The 22663-nt window shown below is 37.3% G+C and overlaps 1 protein-coding gene across 1 annotated transcript; it reads left to right on the forward strand.

Moving 5' to 3' along the window:
* Window positions 1-276: 276 nt before the first annotated feature.
* Window positions 277-16917, forward strand: LOC129109321 (carcinoembryonic antigen-related cell adhesion molecule 5-like; the record flags this gene model as incomplete). Its single annotated transcript, XM_054621351.1, has 10 exons — window positions 277-607; window positions 1567-1845; window positions 2194-2460; window positions 8405-8686; window positions 10339-10614; window positions 10963-11148; window positions 11652-11763; window positions 12504-12550; window positions 13025-13065; window positions 14324-16917. Coding segments are annotated over 10 exons (2049 nt in total), but the record flags the coding sequence as incomplete, so codon positions are not given.
* Window positions 16918-22663: the final 5746 nt, after the last annotated feature.

Below are 22663 nucleotides of genomic sequence, written 5' to 3' on the forward strand. Positions count from 1 at the left end.
AGATAATCAGCCCACTGGTCTCTCGCTAAATGGTTCACTTTGTAAGACTTCAGTTCCATAATGTGGTTTAAATTGTCATCTACTTCAAATGCTTAAGATTGAAACCAACCACCGTAACTTTATTGCTTGTTTGTTTTCAATAGATAGACATCTATACTTATATATTATGGAAACGATTTGTTTCGTGTGTTCTTTTGGATTCTGATTCAGGATATTGTCACAGTGGCCGATTTTAACAATCTCCTCAACTTATCCGAGTTCCTCTCAGACCTGTAAATGTCTCCTCCAGGTTTGACCGAAGCAGCTGGTGTGTTGCCAGACACTCTGATTGCAGCTGTCGGAGATAAAGTGATGTTCACCACAACACTGCCTCCCACGGTAACACCATTCACAATAGTGGAATGGAAATTTGGTGATAAGAACATAATATCTTTCAATGTTGACAACATAACTGGACCAGAGTACGAAGGCAGGGTCACCCTCTTCATGTCTACTGGATCGCTGGAGCTCAGGGATCTGACTCCTGAGGACAGTGGAGAATACATAGTTACCATTTTTCCAGCTGGGGAACCATCGAAGACAGGGAACACAAGACTGGACGTACAAGGTGAGGACATTCCACATGTTACTTCACTTTCAATTCTGAATGGAGATGATGCATGACGGTTAAATAATGAATAAAAATGTGTTCAGGTGTTGAGTGGTTTTAAATGAGATCTATATATAAAGGTTTAAAACAAACTAGCTAAAACAGAATTCAGATTATGTTATTGCATAATGACATGATAATAATGATATGATACTATGACAAAACAAGCAAGGAAAAAGCAATTAAGTCAAATTTAAGTAAACATTAATTTTTTGTCCATCTACTGTTTCCAAGGTCAAGAATAAACTGTTATGCTCAGTTTACCTCTATTCCAATTTTGGGATACGTTCTCACCGATAATGACATTTTAAAGTCTATAAGTCGGACAGTAACTGTGAGATTTGAATCATTTCAATTGAACAATGATTCTGATGAGCATTATTCTTATTTTATGTTGTATGGCTCTAAGTAATGATATCAACAATATGTTAAAAAAACCATCTAATGGATACACTGTGTTTACCGTCTTTTAAACACACCTGTATACTCAAATGCATTCCTGCACAACTGTCCTGTCTTAATTTGCTGTTCATGTGTAGCTCTTATTGAGACACTGATGGACGTTTTATGGTCGTACTGTGTTAAGGTCATAGGGTGAATTGGACTACATGATATTATATGGAAACTCTTTATTAGGAATAACCCCTTGTGTTGTACCATCTCTTTTTCAAGGGAGTCCTCAACAACAATTATACAATACAAGCACAATTAGACATAACATTTAACAAAAACAAAAATGACAAAATAATTAAACAAACATATACAAATATGACCCCAAAGAAGAAAAAAAATGATAAGACATACAAAATCAGGAGGTCATATTAAACAGAGCATTGGAAATGTATCCTAAAGAACAACCACTTTAAAGTGCAGATTGGAAAAGCACTAAAAAAAACCATTTTGTTTTTCATCCACAGTGCCAGTTTCCGATGTCATGGTAACTGCCAGCAGCACAGACTTGGTGGAGTTCAACAGCTCTGTCCGTCTGTCCTGCTCCTCCTCTGGATCCTCTCTCTCTTTCCTCTGGCTGAACGGCAGCTCTGAGGTTACAGCCAGTGACAGAGTTCAGCTCACCGATGGAGGCGCCAATCTCACTATAATTAATGTGACCCGCTACGACCAGGGACCGTACACATGTCAGGTGTCCAACCTTGTCAGTACTGGAACAAGTGCTCCAATAAACCTCTTCATCAACTGTGAGTTACTAACTAACATGCACAGTTCTTTATCTGACAACATCTGGATGCAAACAGAGATAGAACGTTTAGATTGTAACAGCTTAGTGAGGAGTGGCCTTGTGTTGTGTATTTTGTCCCCCATTTATTGTCCAAAGTAATAGAAACACATTTTTCAACCTTATGGAATCAATCCACCTAAAGCACAATGCCAACACAATTATTGTACAGACTCATTTATAAATGGTTCATTGCAGGGTTGTTCTGTTACATTTCTTTGAACCAAGGTTTCTATTCTTCTGGTGATGCGGTGAACGATAATGCAGTAGTGCAGAATAACTTTTTGCTTTTGTTTTCCCCTACATGCAGATGGCCCAGAAAATATTATTCTCACAGTATCTCCGTCAAAGGAAATCTATGCGGAAGGGTCAGACATCACCCTGTCCTGCTCAGTTGACTCCAAACCTGCTGCCCAATTTATGTGGCTTCTGAATGGAGATCTGCTGTCTGATACTGGACCAGAGCTCAGACTGATGGACATTAAGGAGAGTCAAAGTGGGAACTACAGCTGTCAAGCCTTTAACAGCAAAACCCTGAGATATGAAATGTCTCAGCCTGCAGCCATCTCTGTACTGGGTAAGTTTCAATGAAAGGTTTTGTTCAAAAATATATGGACGCCAAAAATAGGGGATGTACCTGTGATGGTATCAAATTAAAATGTCCTAAAGCTGAGGTATGCAGTTTTCTGGAAAAGGGGAAAAAAATGTCTGAATTTGCAAAGAGAGACCTCCTCCTGCAGCTCTCCCTTCTATGTGCTAAACCCCTCCCATTAGACGGCAGCTGGATTATTGTGACATCACATGATAATTCAAAAAAACAATGGTGGCTCCTAAAGAGGTTAGCAAAAGGCCCATCCATGTCTAAAACGCTTTGTCACCATTTTTAAGAAGTCTGTCTTCCTTTTATTGGTTTGTTTGCAGTGTAGACAGTTGATGCAAATGCGGGAAAAGCCACTTTTACTGCAGAAATTCCTGCCATTGGATCAGAATTTCATTATCTGGGATTCGTGCGTTCAACTGCATTTGTGGAACAGTTTATAAGAAGTTCCTCTCTCTGAAATTACCTGTGATTGCTCAAAGTCTCCTGTCACTAGGTGTTCTAAAGCCTGAAAACAGAGCCAAGAGAAGTAGCAGAACTGTATTCTACTCTCAGACCACTTTTATCACAATATGCTGAAGTTTATTGGATATTTTTCCCAATGACGCCAAAAACCTGTCTACCCTAACTGTAAATTGAAAAGGTTGCATTAGGCATTTGTGGAACAAAAATAACAATACATACAAAATTTTGCACTCAAGATACATCTGCAATTGTTGATTGTACAACTGAGACAACTGAGGCTCGGAAAGAAAAATATTTGAGGTCGTACAAAAATACTTGGAGCGCAGTAACACAGCAAAAGGTATGGCTTGAAAATATGACTAATGCACAAATTGAGGTCAGTCATACATGCACATTACTTGTTATAAGTGCAAAATTATATTTTCAGTAATCTAGTTTGGTCACAGACTTTATCTCCTTTCGCATCTTACATTTGTTTTGGAGTGATTGATAATGAAGCTGCCATTCAATTTGATTGTTAGTCATTAACTTGCCAGTTTAACTGTTGATTGATTGATTGATTGATTGATTGTCTTTATTTCGAACATGCAAGCAATAAAAAACATGATTATTAATCAATTAATGATTATCAATTGATTATTAATAGATGAAATAAAAAATAAAAGAGACAACAAAAGAACACACAAAAGAAGTAAAATTTAAAAAAAAAACTTTCTACATGCTCGAAAGGGGGTAGGAGGAAGTAAAAAAACTTATCTAGTCCTACCCCTTAATAGATCAATTTAGCTTGGATAGATGTCACCAACATGTCAGTATAATGCAAGCTATAATAATGCATACAAATATGAATACAGAATAATTGTGTGTATATATATATATCTACGCATATATATCTACGTATATTTATAAATAGTCAATATAATCACACACAAATATTGTAAACAATTATATATATAAATTGTATACAATATATATATATATATATATATATATATACTATAAACAATCTATATTACATTATAAATACCTATACATGTATATTATAAGTTACTATATATATAGATATTACAAATATAAATACAAATATGTATATTACAAACTACAGTCTACATATGTCAATGTTACAGAGGCTTTTCTAAATTTCTGTACTTTGTGAAGACGATGTCTTTATATTTGTTTTTGAACTGTCTTATGCTTTGGCTTTTCTGTACTTCCACACTTAACTTATTCCACAATTTAACTCCGTAGATGCTGATACAAAAGCTCTTTTTCGTTGTGCGTGTGTGGTGAACCTTGAAGTTCAGCTGTCCCCTTAAGTTATAACGTCCCTCCCTTTCAGAAAACATTGCCTGTATGTTTTTTGGTAGCATATCATTTCTGGCTTTGAAGATTGTTTGGGCAGTTTTGAATTCAACCAGATCAGGAAATTTGAGAGTTTTGGACTGTATGAATAGTTGATTAGTATGTTCATGATAAGTTACATTATGGATTATTCTAATGGCTCGCTTCTGAAGAATACACAACGGTTGTAAAGAGCTTTTGTATGTGTTTCCCCAGATTTCTGAACAGTAATACAAATATGGTAATATTAATGAGTTATAAAGAATATGGAGTGATTTAATATTCAGGAAGTGCTTGGCTTTGCACAGGACTGAGATGCTTCTTGATAGTTTGGTTTGTATGTGTTTTATATGAGGTTTCCAGCAAATTTTGTCGTCAATGATTACCCCTAGAAATTTGTTTTCATATACCCTTTCTAAGTTTACACCCTCTATTTGTACCTCAATGTTTTCCGATTTTTTACAGTTTCCAAATATCATAATTTTAGTTTTATTTAGGTTTAGAGATAACTTATTTCTGTCAAACCATTTTTTTAGTCTACTAATCTCTACGGTCAATGTGGACAGAAGTTGCTGCAAATTTTCCCCAGAAACCAGTATATTTGTGTCATCTGCAAAAAGTATGAATTTCAGAGATTTCGATACGTTGCAAATATCATTGATATACATGTTAAATAACATTGGTCCCAGCACTGACCCCTGCGGAACCCCACACACAATGTCCAAGCATTCTGACTTAAATCCATCCATCATCACAAATTGTTGCCTTCTCTCTAAATAGCTCCTCACCCAATTCAAAACGACCCCCCGGATCCCATATTGTTCTAGTTTTGTAATTAATATATTGTGATTTATAGTATCAAATGCTTTTTTTAAGTCTATAAATGTCCCGATCGTAAATTTCTTATTGTCCGTGGCGTTAGTGATTTCTTCTGTGAGTTCTGTTAAGGCTAGTGCTGTTGACCGGTTTGTTCTGAATCCATATTGACTGTCGGTGAGTAATTTGTATTTATCTATGAATTTGCATAATCTGTCATTAAAGAGTTTTTCAAGAATTTTAGAGAATTGTGGGAGCAGAGAGATTGGCCTATAATTTGTGAAGTGGTGTTTATTGCCAGTTTTGTACATCGGTATGACTTTGGCTGTTTTCATTTTATTAGGAAATTGTCCAGTTTGGAATGACAGGTTACAGATGTGTGCTAATGGTTTAGAGATACCCGTAATTACCCTTTTGACAGTTTTTATGTCAATGTCATCACAATCAATGGAAGTTTTGTTTTTGCATTTGTTTACAACATCTATAATTTCTTTTTCATGAACAGGATTGAGGTACATTGAGCTGGTGTTTCTCTTAATAGGTATATCATCATGGGCTAAAGTATCTGTCATAGGTATTTTTTCCGCTAAATTTGGTCCAATGTTTACAAAATAATTATTAAACTGATTCACCACCTCTTCCATTTTATTAATTTTTTTATCATTTTCGCTGAAATACTGGGGGTAAGTGATATGTCTCGGGGTATCTCTAATCACATTATTTAATATGGTCCATATGCTTTTAATATTATTTTTATTATTTTCTAATATTGTACTATAATATTCTTTTTTACATATTCTGATAATACTTGTTAACTTATTTTTGTATTTCTTATATTTATTTTCTGCTTCCTTAGTTCTGTGTTTGACAAATTCTCTATATAGAGTGTTCTTTTTTTTACAAGCATTTTGTAATCCTTTTGAGATCCATGGGTCATTTTTATGTTTATTTTTTCTGCTGTCTTCCCTAACTGGACAATTTTTATCATATAACTGTTTGAAAGATTTCCCAAACTTATCATATGCTATATTCACATCATTTTCTTTATATATTGAGTCCCAGTCATATGCAATCAAATTGTTTTCGAATGCAATCATAGATTCCTCTGTTCTGACTCGTCTGTATTGTGGTCTGATGTCTTTGGAGGTTTTATTGTAGTTGCAGTTATAGACAATAAATACAGGTAAATGGTCAGTGATGTCATTTATTAATAATCCACTTATTATGTTGTTATCTAGGACGTTTGTGAAAATATTGTCGATTAACGTGGCACAGTGTGAGGTGATTCGACTGGGTCTAGTTATTTTAGGGTACAGACTGAGACTGTATAAGGTGTTAATGAATTCGTCTGTCATTCTGTGCTTGTTTGGGTTCAGAAGGTCAATATTGTAGTCTCCGCAGATAAACATGGTTTTATGGTTTGATTTTGTACATTTTTCTGCAACCCAGTTAATGAAAGAATCTATATTGGAGCCTGGAGTTCTGTACATGCAACTCACAATGATGTTTTTTTTTTTTCCATTAATATTTCAATTGTAACACATTCAAAAACATCATTTATCACTGTTGACATGTTCTCTACTACCTTGTAGGTGAGATTTTTATCTACAAACAAAGCCACACCACCTCCATTCTTGTTTTCTCTGTTTTTACAAATAATTTCGTACCCTTCGAGTTCAAAGTCCATGCCCCTTTCATTGTTAATCCAGGTTTCTGTAATGGCAATAATGTTGAATGGCTGCGAGAATTGTCCGAGGTAATACTTTATGTTGTGAAAATTGGCATACAGGCTTCTGCTATTGAAATGAATGATTGAAAGTTTATGACTGGTCTTAATGGTATTATTGAATTGCTCTTCATTGTAGTATCGGCAGTCATTTTTTAAGCTGTGAAAGAAATTAGTCTCGGGATCTATATCATTTTCAATGTCATGTGTGATAGTTACTGTGTTGAAAGGTCCGTATTTCCACATCCTCATAATTAGCAATCCTTTGTGATAAATCATTCTGTCCGGGATATGTGTGAGTTGTGTTTGTCATCAGAGTGCATTTAACGTACCTGGTTTGTAGATTATGTGTGTATCTGGATTATGCCTGGGATGAGTGAGTTATTTCATCTCTGTACTGGTACGAGGGTGGATGGGCCCTCTCCACCTCTGTGAAATCTTCACGTCCTGCTGAAACGTCCTGCTGCTGTAGCTTCTCAGCCAGCACCTTCTTCCACTTTTTCCTCTGCCTCTGCCCAGGTCTCTCCTGGTGATTCAGCGATGCCATCAAACACCAGGTTGTTGCGTCTGGACTGTCCCTCGAGGTACTCCATCTTGTCTGTGGCAACCAGCTGATTCTCACACATTTTATAGAGGTCTGTCTGGGTCGCGCAGCAGCGCTCTATTTGTTGCGCGTTGGAATTCTTTACTTCATCTACCTCCTTCTGCGTGTACTGCAGGCTGGTTTTAATGTCATGTAGTTCCCTTGATAGCGCATCTAAGCGTGTATTGGTTGTGTCCATTATATCCTTCACAAAGCCTCTGAAATTGTCACTTTGTTGCTGTATCAGCTCCATAAACATTTTTTTTTGTTGGAGGAGTAACTCGCTCACCTGGGAAAGGAGTACGTATTCCTCTTCCACCTTCGCCTCCGCCTTTGACCCTTTGGGTGGCATTCTGATGTTTGGCTGGTAACTGCTGCTAGCTGCTGCTAGCTGCTGCTGGAGCCAGGTGGATGGTGGCTGCTGCTCAAGCCTGGCTCTGGTGGATGGTAGCTGCTAGCTGCTGCTAGCTGCTGCTGGAGCCAGGTGGATGGTGGCTGCTGCTCAAGCCTGTACCTGGTGGATGGTGGCTGCTGCTCAAGCCTGGGAAAGAGCTTCTATGATGTGATATCTTCTGATAGAGTAGTTAAACTCCAATGTAATGTAATGTAAGAACAAATAGTTCTCTGAAGCTACGTGACCTCTGTTCTAGCTGTAAGTAGCCACGTTCCCAGCTCTTCTGCCCTGTGTCCATAAGGTGAATGTGGTCGTGGCTGATTATGTTTAATAAACAAGGTAAGGTCAGCCAACACTGGTTAAATATTGCACCAAGCACTAGACAATGGGTAGTATATGATAAACAAAGTAAACATTCCTCGGACCACTTGTCTATGTCCAACTCTCATACAAACCTTTTACGTCTCGTCATTATTATTCATCATACTATCATTAAAATGGGATTCATATCCTCTCCCCACATTGCTCCACTCTACTGAACAATGTGCCCTTGGGCCTGAAAGGTGGTCAGTAAAACCACTATGTTTTTCACCCACAGCGCGAGTTGCCAATGCCAATGTTGTGGTAACTTCAAACACAACAGACATGTTGGAGTACAGTACTGTCCGTCTGTCCTGCTCCTCCTCTGGATCCTTCCTCTCTTTCCTCTGGCTGAACAGCAGCTCTGAGGTCAAAGAAAGTGACAGAGTTAAGCTCAGTGATGGAGGCTCCACTCTCACTATAGTCAGTGTGACCCGCTATGACCAGGGACCATTCAGGTGCCAGGTGTTTAATCCTGTTAGCAATGACACCAGTGGTCCAGTAAACCTCTCCATCAACTGTAAGTTATTAACTTATACGTGCAGACTCTTTATCCTGCACTATATGCATGCATGCTTCAAAGTTGATGGTACAGTATACTGAAGCTTCACACTGAGAGAAGCTGCGTATCACATAGCAGTTTCTTTTGTAATTCTTTTGTTGTTTTTCTACTCCTCATATGCCCCACAATGTAGATGGCCCAGAAAATATTATTTTGACAATATCTCCGTCACAAGAAAACTATGTGGAAGGGTCAGATATCACCCTGTCCTGTTCAGCTGTCTCAAGACCTGCTGCCCAATTTATGTGGCTCCTGAATGGAGATCTGCTGTCTGATACTGGACCAGAGCTCAGACTGGTGGACATTCAGGAGAGTCAAAGTGGGAACTACAGCTGTCAAGCCTTAAACAGCAAAACTCTGAGATCTATAAAGTCTCAGCCTGCAGCCATCTCTGTACTGAGTAAGTTTCAATGAAAGGTTTTGTTCAGAGAAATATGGACGCCAAAAAGAAGGGATTTACCTGTGATGGTATCTTTCTTAAATCTGAGGTATGCAGTTTTCTGGAAAATGGAAAAAAAAGTCAGAATTTGCAAAGAGAGACCTCCTCCTGCAGCTCTCCCTTCTATGTGCTAAGCCCCTCCCATTAGACGGCAGCTGGATTGTTGTGATGTCACAAGATAATTCCAAACAACAATGGTGGCTCCTAAAGAGGTTAGCAAAAGGCCCATCCATGTCTAAAACGCTTTGTCTCCATTTTTACGAAGTCTGTCTTCCTTTTATTGGTGTGTTTGCAGTGTAGACAGTTGATGCAAATGCTGGAATAGCAACTTTTACTGCAGAAATTCCTGCCATTGGATCAGGCTTTCAACAGCTGGGAGGTGTAGGTGCATCTGCATTTGTGGAACAGTTTATAGAAACTCCCTCTGTCTGAAATTACCTCTGATTGCTCAAACTCTCCCTTGACTATGTTTTCTAAGCCTGAAAACAGAGCCAAGAGGAGGAGCAGAACTCTATTCTTCTCTCAGACCACTTTTATCACAATATGCTGAAAGTTTATTGGATATGTTTTCCAATGACACCAAAAAAAAAATCTGTCTACCCCACCCGTAAATCGAAAAGGTTGCATTAGGCATTTGTGGGGGAAAAAATAACAATACATACAAAATTTTGCACTCAAGATACATCTACATGCACATTACTTGTATTATATTAATTTAATTATTATAAGTGCAAAATATTTACAGTAATCTAGTTTGGTCACAGACTTTATATCCTTTCACATCTTATATTGTTTTGGAGTGATTGATAATGAAGCTGCCATTCAGTTTGATTGTTAGTCATTAACTTGCAAGTTTAACTATTGTGTCCATAAGGTGAATGTCGTTGTTGCTGATTATGTTTAATAAACAAGGTAAGGTCAGCCAACACTGGTTAAATATTGCACCAAGCACTAGACAACGGGTAGTATATGATAAACAAAGTAAACATTGCTGTGACCACTTGTCCATGTCCAACTCTCATACAAACCTTTAACGTCTAGTCATTATTATTCATCATACTATCATTAAAATGGGATTCATATACACTCTCCACGTTGCTCCACTCTACTGAACAATGTGCCCTTGGGCCTGAAAGGTGGTCAGTAAAACCACTATGTTTTTCACCCACAGTGCGTGTTGCCAATGTTGTGGTAACTTCAAACACAACAGACATGTTGGAGTACAGTACTGTCCGTCTGTCCTGCTCCTCCTCTGGATCCTCTCCCTCTTTCCTCTGGCTGAACAGCAGCTCTGAGGTTACAGCCAGTGACAGAGTTCAGCTCACCGATGGAGGCGCCAATCTCACTATAATTAATGTGACCCGCTACGACCAGGGACCGTTCAAATGTCAGGTGTCCAACCCTGTCAGTACTGGAACAAGCGCTCCAATAAACCTCTTCATCAACTGTAAGTTATTAACTAACATGCACAGTTCTTTATCTGACAACATCTGGATCCAAACAGAGATAGAAAGTTTAGATTGTAACAGCTTAGTGAGGAGTGGCCTTGTGTTGTGTATTTTGTCCCCCATTTATTGTCCAAAGTAATAGAAACACATTTTTCAACCTTATGGAATCAATCCACCTAAAGCACAATGCCAACACAATTATTGTACAGACTCATTTATAAATGGTTCATTGCAGGGTTGTTCTGTTACATTTCTTTGAACCAAGGTTTCTATTCTTCTGGTGACGTGGTGAACGATAATGCAGTATTGCAGAATAACTTTTTGCTTTTGTTTTCCCCTACATGCAGATGGCCCTGAAAATATTATTCTCACAATATCTCCGTCAAAGGAAAACTATGCGGAAGGGTCAGACATCACCCTGTCCTGCTCAGCTGTCTCAAGACCTGCTGCCCTGTTCCAGTGGTTTCTGAATGGAGATCTGCTGTCTGATACTGGACCAGAGCTCAGACTGATGAACATTCAGATGAGTCAGAGTGGGAACTACAGCTGTCAAGCCTCTAACAATAAAACTCTGAGATCTGAAATGTCTCAGCCCTCAGTTGTCTCTGTATTGGGTAAGTTTGACTTAAGGGGTTAAGTGGATATAGTAGTGATAGGGTCAGAAAGATGGCACTTAAAGTAAGTTACTAACACTTACTTTAATAATTTGTATGGCAAAGTGTGAACTCAATGAAGTGTATCTTAACTCATACTCAGAAACATACATGCGGGCATTTCTCGCATACACAAAATCCACATACCGAGCAGTTGCAACGCACTAAAAGTGGTTAAGTAAGTGATTTCGGAGGCCTTACTTTTAACATAAAAAAATCTGTTTTTGGAACTGGCCAACTGTAAAATCACATAAAGTGGGAGATGGTTGTATGCTCTGTATCAACGGGCGAAATGTGACGATGATAAAGTTCCTGTAGTTCTTGAATACAGAATGGTGTAAAAAAACATGTTCTTATCCCCTGTTGTATTTCTGGCTGCCCAGGAGAACAACCACCATCAACATGTTCGGCTGGTTGCATCGCTGGAATAGTAATCGCGGTTTTAGTCCTCCTCTTTGTAACAGCTGGCGGAGTGTACCACATTTATAACATGAAGTAAGTGTAAAAGAGCTTTAAGACATAAGCCTTTTTTTATTAATAAGAATCTATCACAATTTTGGTAAGGTGACTGCTCAGTTTGATCAAGTTTGGATCCAAAAGCATGACTCGGAGAACAGGAAGGATCTGTAATGAGAGTCAGTGCATGGCAGACAGAAAATGTGGAACTAGAATCAGATAGATGTTGAGACAGTCAACTTTGGTTACTCAACATACAAACGGTTGATTTTCAACAAACGTTCACTTGCGTATGTCCTGCTTTTGTTATATATTTTCCATATAGTAAATACTGAGCCTGACTTCAGCTTTAACTCTAAATCGTTATTGCTATTTCACAATGGAGCTGCACCTTGGCACTGTCCAACTTCATAGTTTAACATTTTGTTGTCGTCGGGTATAAATATTAAACTGTGATGGATTATGTGGCTCACCAGGAGTAAAAACCTTGTCATCAGTGTTTTGAAAACTCTTAAAGTCCATAACCGTGTTTGACAGTCTTTGAAATGTTGGCTGTTAAAAACTAAACATCATTATTTGTAAATCACTCTTAAAAAGTACATTTTGGACTCCAAACTCATGGTGAAAGAACTTAATTTCCCAATGTTATTTCCAATAAATGGATCTATTTGAATACACCAACATAATGTAAATATACTTAATATTATGTGGCAAAACGACTTATAATGCCTGTCTAATGTCTAATTTACTTACTAATGACTAATTTCCCCTCCCAACAGAAAAAAGAAAGAGAAACTCTCTAATATAAACACTGCCACTGGAACAGGTACGTGTATTATGTGTGTGTGTATTTTATATATCTATATACAGTATACTGTACAGCATTATTTACTCTCTTCATTTAAGTTATACTATGCAGGAATTTTCCCCAAAAAACAATGTATGGACAAACAAAATGAATCCCTCTCAATCATTACTTTTGACCCACTAGAGTTGTGTAGCGGTGTCTGTTATTGCAGAGTAGCTGCCTTCTGCCTGTATTTTCTTCTTATTGTACCTTCTTCGGGACATTTTTGGGCGTCAACCTTTTGGCACTGGGTGTTCAGCCCCCACACATTCACAATCATGCATCTAAGAGGAAGCTACGAATATGGCAGACACAGAGTTGATAAAACACACTGGTGTCAGTGAGCTGGAGGAATCTTTGAATGTTGTGTTTACACAGTAAGGGACAATTCCTGCATAGTATGCCTTTTTAATTATCATTATTTAAGCATTGTTTATTTCTCATATTTTAAAGGAGCTGAAGGCCAGGACAACAAAGCATACGCAGGACGACAGGTAGAAGTCAGCCAGTGCTAACCAGATTACTGATATAAACCTGAGGCCTGTACTCCGAAGCAAATTCAACATACCTAGGGTATTTTAAATGATCTGGTTTAACTAACCCTAACAACTGAATTGATCATCTGGTTATGGCACATTGACATTATAGGGGTTTTGTTTGCAGCACATGACCAATCACACAACATGGACAAGTCTACTCTAGGTAGAGAGTCATATTTTACAAACAAAGAGAAAACTATTATTTTAGACAAATACCATGAAGTTTAAGTCATAATCCAGGCTCAAAGCAACACATGTGAATCTGCAAAATGCATGAAGGACAGCTGGAAAAAAATCACTGACTGTGTGAATATGTAAATTAATAGACTTATAATATCACTACACAAATGTACATACTCACACCATTCTATTTTGTCCTTTCCAGCTGTCCTTTCTGCATTTAGCAGTTTAAACTGTGTTGCTTTTAATCTGGATTATGACTTTAACTTCTTCGTATTTGCTTAATATTTATTATTATTTTACGATACACGCTTCAAGCTTTGATAAATCAGTCGATGCTGCTTTTATACGAATTAATCTCTTATTTGAAAACAACCTGCTCCGGAGAAAGGTAAGGTGTAAAGCATAGGTTACCATGGTGATGAACCCCAGTAATAAGTGATCCACCGTCGATGGTGTTAAAACCTAGAGTTAACCCTGAAGCTAACTCGCTGTCCCCAAATCCTGCTTTGTAGTACAGGCCTCAGGTTACGCAGGTAATCGGGGAATGTGTTTACATGTCAAACGCAATACCTAAATGATTCCACGAAAATGAATGCCCGTATTGCTGATATATATTGCAGTATAACTTTTCTAACAAGTATGTGAATATAAGTGATGATGGATTAATACCCTTTGTACTTTTAAATCATAAATCATGAGACATCAGTTAAACAAACGCATGAAATTCTGAAGGAATAAAGTCTGTCTCAGTCTGGGATCAGGTTTATGTTGATTCTAAAGAGTCATATCGATCAGACTCATCTGGGATCTGTGTTTCCCACAGCGCTCCACATCAGACTTTGAACCAAGAAGTAGATATTCAGTTAACACAATGGAGTTGAAGTGTATATGTGTGTTAGCATTGATGCAGCTTTTTCTTGTTTATGCTTGTTATGGGCATTATTAGTCAGCTATCCATTTATCTGCTATTTCATCTGATTTGATGTGTAAAAGTGATCTAATTTTTTCTTCCTGGCTCTGTCGTTTCTAGGAGTTGAATTATGCAGATATCACTATTTTCCAGAAAAGAGATGGTGGGACAGTGCAGCTGGGGGTACAGGGTAGCACATCAGATTATTCCCAGATCAGAGTGAACAACAATCCTTCTGCAGCATCCTCCCCTCCCACCTATGATGCCCACCTGCAGCGACAGAAGAAGCCAGCTCCTCAGCCTGACTCTGATGGTGCACAAGTTTACGCTAAAGTTCGCAAGAACTGACCGCATTGGATATGAAGGATCATCTGTTGAGGTTAGACTGGAGGTTAGACTGGAGGCCAGACGCCGCTGACATGTGGTCGGTGAAACCAGCACTTCCCTGTCAGCTCCTTTTTATAGAGGACTAATTTTGACCTGTGTTTACTGAGTCAAAGCCATTTAGCAGTGGTTAATAATCCACCAGGTTGTGACAGTTGTTGCCATGACTAAAGTCAGACGGCACAATGTTGGCCTATAAACTTCACCACATCATAGGTTTCTTTGTTTTAATGTATACAATCGATGCAAAGTGCACACATCTGAGGCTTAAGCATAATGTTTGACACTGGTGTGGTGTCATGTTTGACTCCACATGTGTACTGTGTGATTCCAGTGAAGATTACAGTTTATGAGTAATATATTTTTTTGCATATTTAATTTGCATTTTACGAAAACCACACATATGGGTTATTTAACAATATCTAATTGACCTTTCATTGGAATTTGTCAGGGTATGGACACGCCCTGAGCTTGTAAATTAGTCAGTTTAATAGTTAACTATAATGACGGTGCCATGGTGGAAAGATTTATGCTATCTGCTGGTCTAAAGGAACAATTGAAAGATTAATAGAGACATAAATCTTTGTAATTTAATTCCATAGTAAAAAAAAAAAAAACTTTGTTAATTTACAAATGCTGGAATGAAAAAGTATGCAATAGGTTTCTCTCCAGTTGGCACAAGGAAACTGCACAAGGAAATATCTCACTCTTTTCCTGCAAGTGATCATCAGAGTAATTCAGATCATGTTTACGGTACATGTCAGTAAATGTTGCTATGTGATAAAATTATATGGGGCTTTATCTCTTAGCATATCTCCCTGAAAGGGCTCAAGCCAACAGAGAAGTAATTCAAAGAAGTGATATGATGCAAGTAGAAAAGAGAAGTAAGTTTAAATTTCTGCATACACTTGTGGTGTGACTTCTCAATCCTGTACCTAAACTTACTCTTATGAAGTAATGTGTTACAAGTTGATGATGTTTGCACATAGGGTTTCATTTGTTAAAATATAAGTAAATCCAAACCCTTTGACAATGCTACACTATCAGAGCAGTGAGACTGGGGTCAAACAGCTAAATAAGGAGCTGTTACTCACTGTAAAGCTCTGTAAAGCCGATGGGAGCTGCATATATTCGGGTGACCGTTCTCTGTAGGTTCATCACGAGCAACCCCTTTTCACATTTTTATTTAATAGATTTAGGATAAAAAAATTGTGATTATAATTGCATGGTAAGATAAGCTGTGTCTGTTCTCCTAACAAATGCATGAAATTACAAATATGGCAAGTGACAAGTGTCCTTCTCAGATGTAAATGTGTTTTTAAAGAGCGAGGCTTCAGACGAAGGCAGGAGTTCAGATGAAATGTCTTCAGCCCAGCTCCACATTAACCGCCAGATCAATGCCATCAGACAGTATATATACACAGGTTCTGTTTTATTTTCACCCTTTTTTTAGATGAAGAGAATGAAGTCTCCCAACCCGAGCTAATGAGTGAACGAGCGTTTGGCAGATTTCCCCTCCCCCATTAGTTACTCATTAGGAAAGCTCAAACTCTCTGTGAGCTACACTAATGTTTGGTTTCACCTGCATTGTAAGGAAGCATTGTTTTGCAAACTAAGCGTTCCAACACTTTAATCACTTTGGAATCCCCCAATTATTTATTTTTTTACCTTGAAAGTCAATCAAATTACCCAGAAATAATGATAAAATTGGGGTATTTTAATGTTTTTTTTAAGGAGATAATTGATGGACAAATTAATGTATTGAAATATACAATGGTATATTTAATGGATTATATGCACTGTTTAACAGGTAAAAAAAAATGTTGAAGCTGACCAAAGACCATGAAAATAACCTGTTAATTTACAACTTAAAAGGCTGCAGTTTTTGAATTAATTGGTTGTTTTCATGGCTCTTAGTCAGTTTTTAGACTCTCTCTGTTAACTTTGCATATAATCCCTCAAAAATCGTGTGCCATTTAAGTGCTTTTAGAATCCAAGTGTTTCATTGTTTTGGGTTTTGACTTTTCAAATGAATGGACTACCATACTAAACACCTTAACCTAAATTTAATATTTGGCATGTTTTCAGGGGTGAATTAAGGAGTAATTCTAATTCTTGTTTCATAGTGAATTGTGTTGTGTCATGATTTGTCTTGCATTCCTCTGTCCACTCTTTTATTATTGTTATTATTTAATGCTACACCAAACTGAACATGTGATTAATGTTTGACCAAAGATAGAATGCAGTGAATTTAACTCAAGTTGTATTTGTAATAATTTGATTGCTCATTCAGATGATTAAACTATTTCATTTTTGACATTTGTAAAGCATGTCCCACCTAAGTGACGTTTGTGCATTTGCAGACTTTGCACATTCAAATCCAAACACATCACATTGAAGACACTGAGTCTGATTCTACAATAGTCTTTGTTTTCATATTTGTTAAGTTTATGGTACATACTATAAATATAGCAAAAATGCAAATAATCAGACGGCACAATAGCTTGTGGGTGTCTGTTATTTACAAAGCCTAATGTCAGTAGTGTATCATGAATGTGAGGGGAAGTTTTGAAGCAAAGTTCTGTGCAGTGAAAATCTGAAATGGTCGTAGCGAGTGAAGAGTAGTCGGTTTGTTATTAAGAATCATTTTCTAATCGTTTTAATGTTGGCAATTAGCGCATTCCATTAAAATAGTAAAAAAACGTGAATTTAAGAGTTTTCAATGTGAAACTAGGAAAAATATAAATAAAAATCATAAAAACAACAAAGGAGCTGGTAGTAGTTGTAGGCAAATGGTGTGCAAAATGTGTTATATTTCCAGGAATGACACCGCATTTTAATTGCTGCAATAAATCCAAAGTTCAGGTTGAATATATATGTTGCTGTGCCAACCTGACGTCATCACAGCAACGCAATCAAAGAACAGTTCAATAAAAGTTCACGACGGATGTGTGTAGGAGTAGGGGCAGTGAATAAAAGTATTCTGCTTTGTGCTCTTTAATATCTTACTCAATATAAAACTTGATAAACTTAAGACTTGAGAAACAGAATACAGTTTTCACACATCAACATTTTCACTGTTTTGTTGTTGAAAGCTTTTCACCACAAAAGCCCCACCTGTTTGTACTATACAGTGTTTAGTTGTTAGAGAACTAGTCATCTAAGATAAGTGGTAATAAACTCTTAATCATGTAATGATAGGACTGTTTTCACATCCCTGAGGCTAAATAATGCTGACTCTGTTAAGTGATCAGGGAAGGAAATCATATCTTTTTTAGATTGGATGAGGAGCAGAACAAATCTTACACTGTAAAGCTGTTTTATTATTTTTATCAGCACCAATTTCTTGGCCGGCGGAGAGGCTTTTGTAGTAATAAAACAATTCGGGTCATTTAATGTACTTTATATTAAGGCTATTTTTAAAACAGGAGGGAACAACAGGTAACGATGAGCTCCAGGGAGACAATGCCATCTAGTGTTTGATGTAATGCTCTGACAAAACAGTCCAGAACAATTTCCACACAGCTGTTTCTTCTTCTCTTGTCACTATTCAACCTCAGATTTAGACTAGTTCCTATTACGGCATAAAAGAAAAGGTCACATCACCCCACATTTTACAAAAGTCACAAAAGCTAACTTAACCTTTTTGCTGTAATTGCAGATCTTCTGCAATAGTTTGGGAAATTTCCTGCTTAGAGGTTTGTCATCAAGTAAATTCTGATGTTGAACAAGATGCTGGGTGTGACTGAAATGAGCAATGTTTTAGTCATAGGTTTAAAAAAGGAGGCTCCTTGTCTCCTTTTTAAAACCCACAGAGGAGTCCGCCATGAGAAACATCACTATGATACCCTACTGGAGAGGTCTTCACTGTGTTTTGCTGGTGGCACTGATGGATAACTTTATTTAATGGCTGTTTTTTACAAACAGTAGACTGTTACTCCAGGTTCTGATTTAAAAACCATATAGATATGACTGGTTAGACAGTTTATTGTGATATTAACAAGGTTGGAGATTTGGTGATGATAAAAAAACATTTAACATTGTTTAATTTTTGATTCTGCACTGAATATGTTCTTCATGTATCCTACAGTATGTAAAGATTTTAATCCTCAGGATTCAGGTATTTAAAGTTTAAACTCAGTATTGTGATTTGAAATATGACTATCTTTTCTGAGGTAGACTTAACAAGAATACACATATATATAATATTTCTTTGACAAGGCCTCTGAAATAGCCTTTTACTTATATTGTGAATATACTGTAATAGATAATTAATAATAAGAACTAGATATTACATCATCATCGTCTGATACTACCTACTGACTCCTGCTCTCCTCAAGTGCACCAGGTTTGGAGGCCTGGGAGGAGATTTCCTGGAGCCATCAGGTTACAGCTGGTTTCAGCACCACTTTCACCTGTTATTCTTCATGCCAACCAAACTGCATCTACACTTGGTCCTTTCAGGGCCGCACGGTCAGCGGGAAAGTTTTCACGTGGATACCAGATGGACTGGACAACACAGTAGAATTACAATGCAATGTGCTCAATACAGAAACGGGAGTCTCCATTAGTATAACCTCCATTGTAGAAATTAAGAGTAAGTAGGGCATATTTATCACTATTTTAGGCCTGCAGAGGTGGAAAGTATTTAGTAACAACTGGTAATAGAAGTAGTGTACATTTTTGAGGTTATTTAATTGTATATATCCATGTAATGCTACTTTATTCTTCTACTCCACTACATTCAAGTGTTAAATATTGTACCTTTTACCTTAACTAAAAATAAAAATAAGCTCCACCTTGACAAGCTACTTCCACATTGATGCAGTATTTACAATCTTGTAATGTCTTATAAGAATTTTCAGTCACAGGGACATTTATTTTTTGCAGAACAAGTACTTTTACTTGGATATTTGAAAGTTGCTACACAAAATTTATAGCAATTTCAGTTTCCTCTCAATATGGTAATGCAGGAAGATGCTAGTTGTTAGATGTTTGCTGCTATATTAATGCTCTGAATCCTATATATTGTACCTTCAAAAAAACTACTTACTCTATTATTATTTGCCCAATATGCAGAGTTTGAGTAACAAACAATTTACACGCATTATCTCTCATGTGCGTACTTCTTCTTTCGTTCATGATTTTGAAATCTTCTTCTGGTGTCCTCTGTTACAGATCAGTTGTCTGTGCAAATCAGTCCACCAAACACTATCCCATCTCTCAACCAGCCACTGGATCTGGTCTGCCATAGTGCTCCAGCAGGTGGCAGCTTCAGTCCATGTCAAATAGAAAGGATAAAACATGATACAAAATTACATAAACTTATAACTAGGTGCGTAATCTTTTACTACTAAATTTCTTATAAGCCATAATTCGACTTGAAAGGATTATCAACAATGTGGATCTGATTAGTCATGCCAGCAAAGCATCCATACACCCGCATCTGTCTGATTCTGCTCTGTTTTTGGGAAATGTGGTTCCTCTGGTCTGGGTGTTGGATTACAAACCAGGACATGAGGGCATCAAACATCATTTCAGGGCAGAAACTAGACATGAGTCAGATGTTATGAGGAGCATTCTGTGGAATTTTAATGATTTTTCAATGTATTATTATTAGTAGTAGTAGCATTATTGAATCATTAACCTGTAATATATATATATTTTTCTGAAATTGGCCATTCTGCGTGAAAATATGCAGCTGCAGAACAACCCCTTACTTCACTTTGACTCACTGCTGCCTTCTGAAGCTGGATTCTACCTCTGTGAGACTTCTGCGCCTGCATTTCCACAGACAATAGTTTTCAGCCTGGGCTATCTACTCAGCTGTGAGTGATCATTAAGTGAAAATTAGTTTAAAGGGTTTATTACAGTATTAAACGCATACTGGAGTGACCTTTCTTATCTTTTGTAGTTGATCCTTGGAACGTCAGCATCAGCGCACCTGACACCGTGTTTCCTGGCAGATTGAGTACATTCACCTGCTTGACGAGCTGTTCCTTAAATGTGGATTGTACTGTCAGATGGCAGTTCAGACAGGGTTTCCCCATCGGAAGCTTCTTTTCAGTCCATGAAAATGAGCTCAAGTGGACCCCTTCCATACCGGGAACAACCCAAAACTTCACCTGTGTTGCAGAAAATGCAGCGGCTGGACGCTCTGCTGAGGCCACCAAGTTGGTAGAAGTTTTAGGTACAGATACTCTCTACTTGCTCCTGTGTCTGCCATCACATCAGCATCAAGTTACATGTTTAATCCAGTTTAATGACCTGATTTGTCATCTTCACACTCACACAGGTGTTCCTCTCTCTGGATCAGAGGCGGTGCAGCTCAATGGACTCTCTGCCATGATCGTCAGCCTTGGACTGCTGGTGCTTTTTGATTCATAGATACTTTTTCTTTTATCTTGTTCATACAAACTTTTCATATAAAAAATACATTGGTTCCCCAATTTTAATTGATATACTGTGGATATAAATAAAAACATGTTTTTGAGGCCATGGAAACTAAATTTAATCAAAGTGTGGAAAAGAGAATGACTGAGGAAATTTATAAAAATTAACAATATCCATTTAAACCCCACTGTTAGCAGACAGCAGGCCTACTTGGTTACATTTGACAAAGCATATCTGATAAATTATTTCTCAGTTTATATAAATTAATTTATCTGACCACAAGGTGCATAAATACAGGGCTGCAGAATTTATTTATTGCAGTGCAATTAGGTCATTCACATTTTTATCCGTTGTATACACATACAAATTCAGTTTTTTTTTAATGCTACAATGACATATTTGCTCATAGTTATCATTTTTAATGAATGTTACTGGGACTCTGGATTTTAGCAATCAGCTGTCATCAGATCCTGCTGCAATTCTGTATCATTAATGTATAGTATAATCCAAAGTATAATCAATGTTTGCGGCACGTTAATTCTCTCTCTTATCGACTCTTTTGTCAATAATGCTGTCAGTTCTAAGTGTTTGTCATTAGCATCATAAGACATTGGGTGCGTTTCAAATGGCTTAGTTTTTAGTTTTTTTTACTTCAGTTCGTACTGCAGCTGCCCTTACAAAGTACGCACTGTTGCATGCAGTGTGCACATATTGGGACAAACTACGTATTTTTGGCACACTGTATTTGACATACTATGTTTAAGGACATACTAAATATTTCCCTGACATAATAAATAACTTGGTAGTATGGATATAGGAACGCACAGAGAGTTTGTCTTGAAGTCGACCTCCGACCTGGATGTGTTACTGATTCACGCACATCTTTTAAGTCAGTTTCCATCTAAGAAATAACTGACTCCTTTATACTTATGTGTTTTTTAAATACACATGGTTAGTGACTCAAGAAAGTCCCTCTTAACCCCCTGAAACCAAACAAATAAGACAGATAAGATAATCAATCAGAACTAACAGATAAGGGAGACAGAGGCCCCGGGTGTATTTTGCTTTTATATTTTTACATTTTATATTATCCGTCCATTTTGCTGTTACCTCTTTTTTCTCTCAGGATGTTGTCGCACTTGTTTCATATCATTTTAGCCCTGTGGTTTATTTGGAATGGGGAAGCAAAACTAGAAAACTATTTAAAACTACACTGTTTATGTCAAACTAAGGATAAAGAAATGCGATTCCACACCAAAGCCGAGTGATGTATTTGGCCTCCATACATGTTGGCCCTGCAGACCAAAAACAAAAAAACATGCAAAACACATTTAGTTAAAAGCTAAAATATCTGTGTACTTTGATCTCGGGGTTGTAGATTAATGTTTGGAACAGAAACAAACCATTTAACTTCTACTAAGCTAAACAACTACTTCTTTTATTCTTGTGGGTTTTTTTATATTGTTTTCTTGGCCTTTTCTTGCTTTTTCTTTACTTTTCTCTTCTTTACAGTTTTGGTAATGGCCTGCTGTTTGCTTGCCAAAAGGTGGTGCTGTGTTCTCAGTTACAAGTGGGCTCTATATTGAGCTATTTATTTCACTGCACTGAACATAACCTTAAGTTTAGTTTTGCTTAGTTGATACAAAACAGCTGTATAATTATAATACAATGATAATATAAAGT

The sequence above is a fragment of the Anoplopoma fimbria genome, chromosome 20 (genome assembly GCF_027596085.1).
Source record: "Anoplopoma fimbria isolate UVic2021 breed Golden Eagle Sablefish chromosome 20, Afim_UVic_2022, whole genome shotgun sequence".
Classification (NCBI taxonomy): domain Eukaryota; kingdom Metazoa; phylum Chordata; class Actinopteri; order Perciformes; family Anoplopomatidae; genus Anoplopoma; species Anoplopoma fimbria.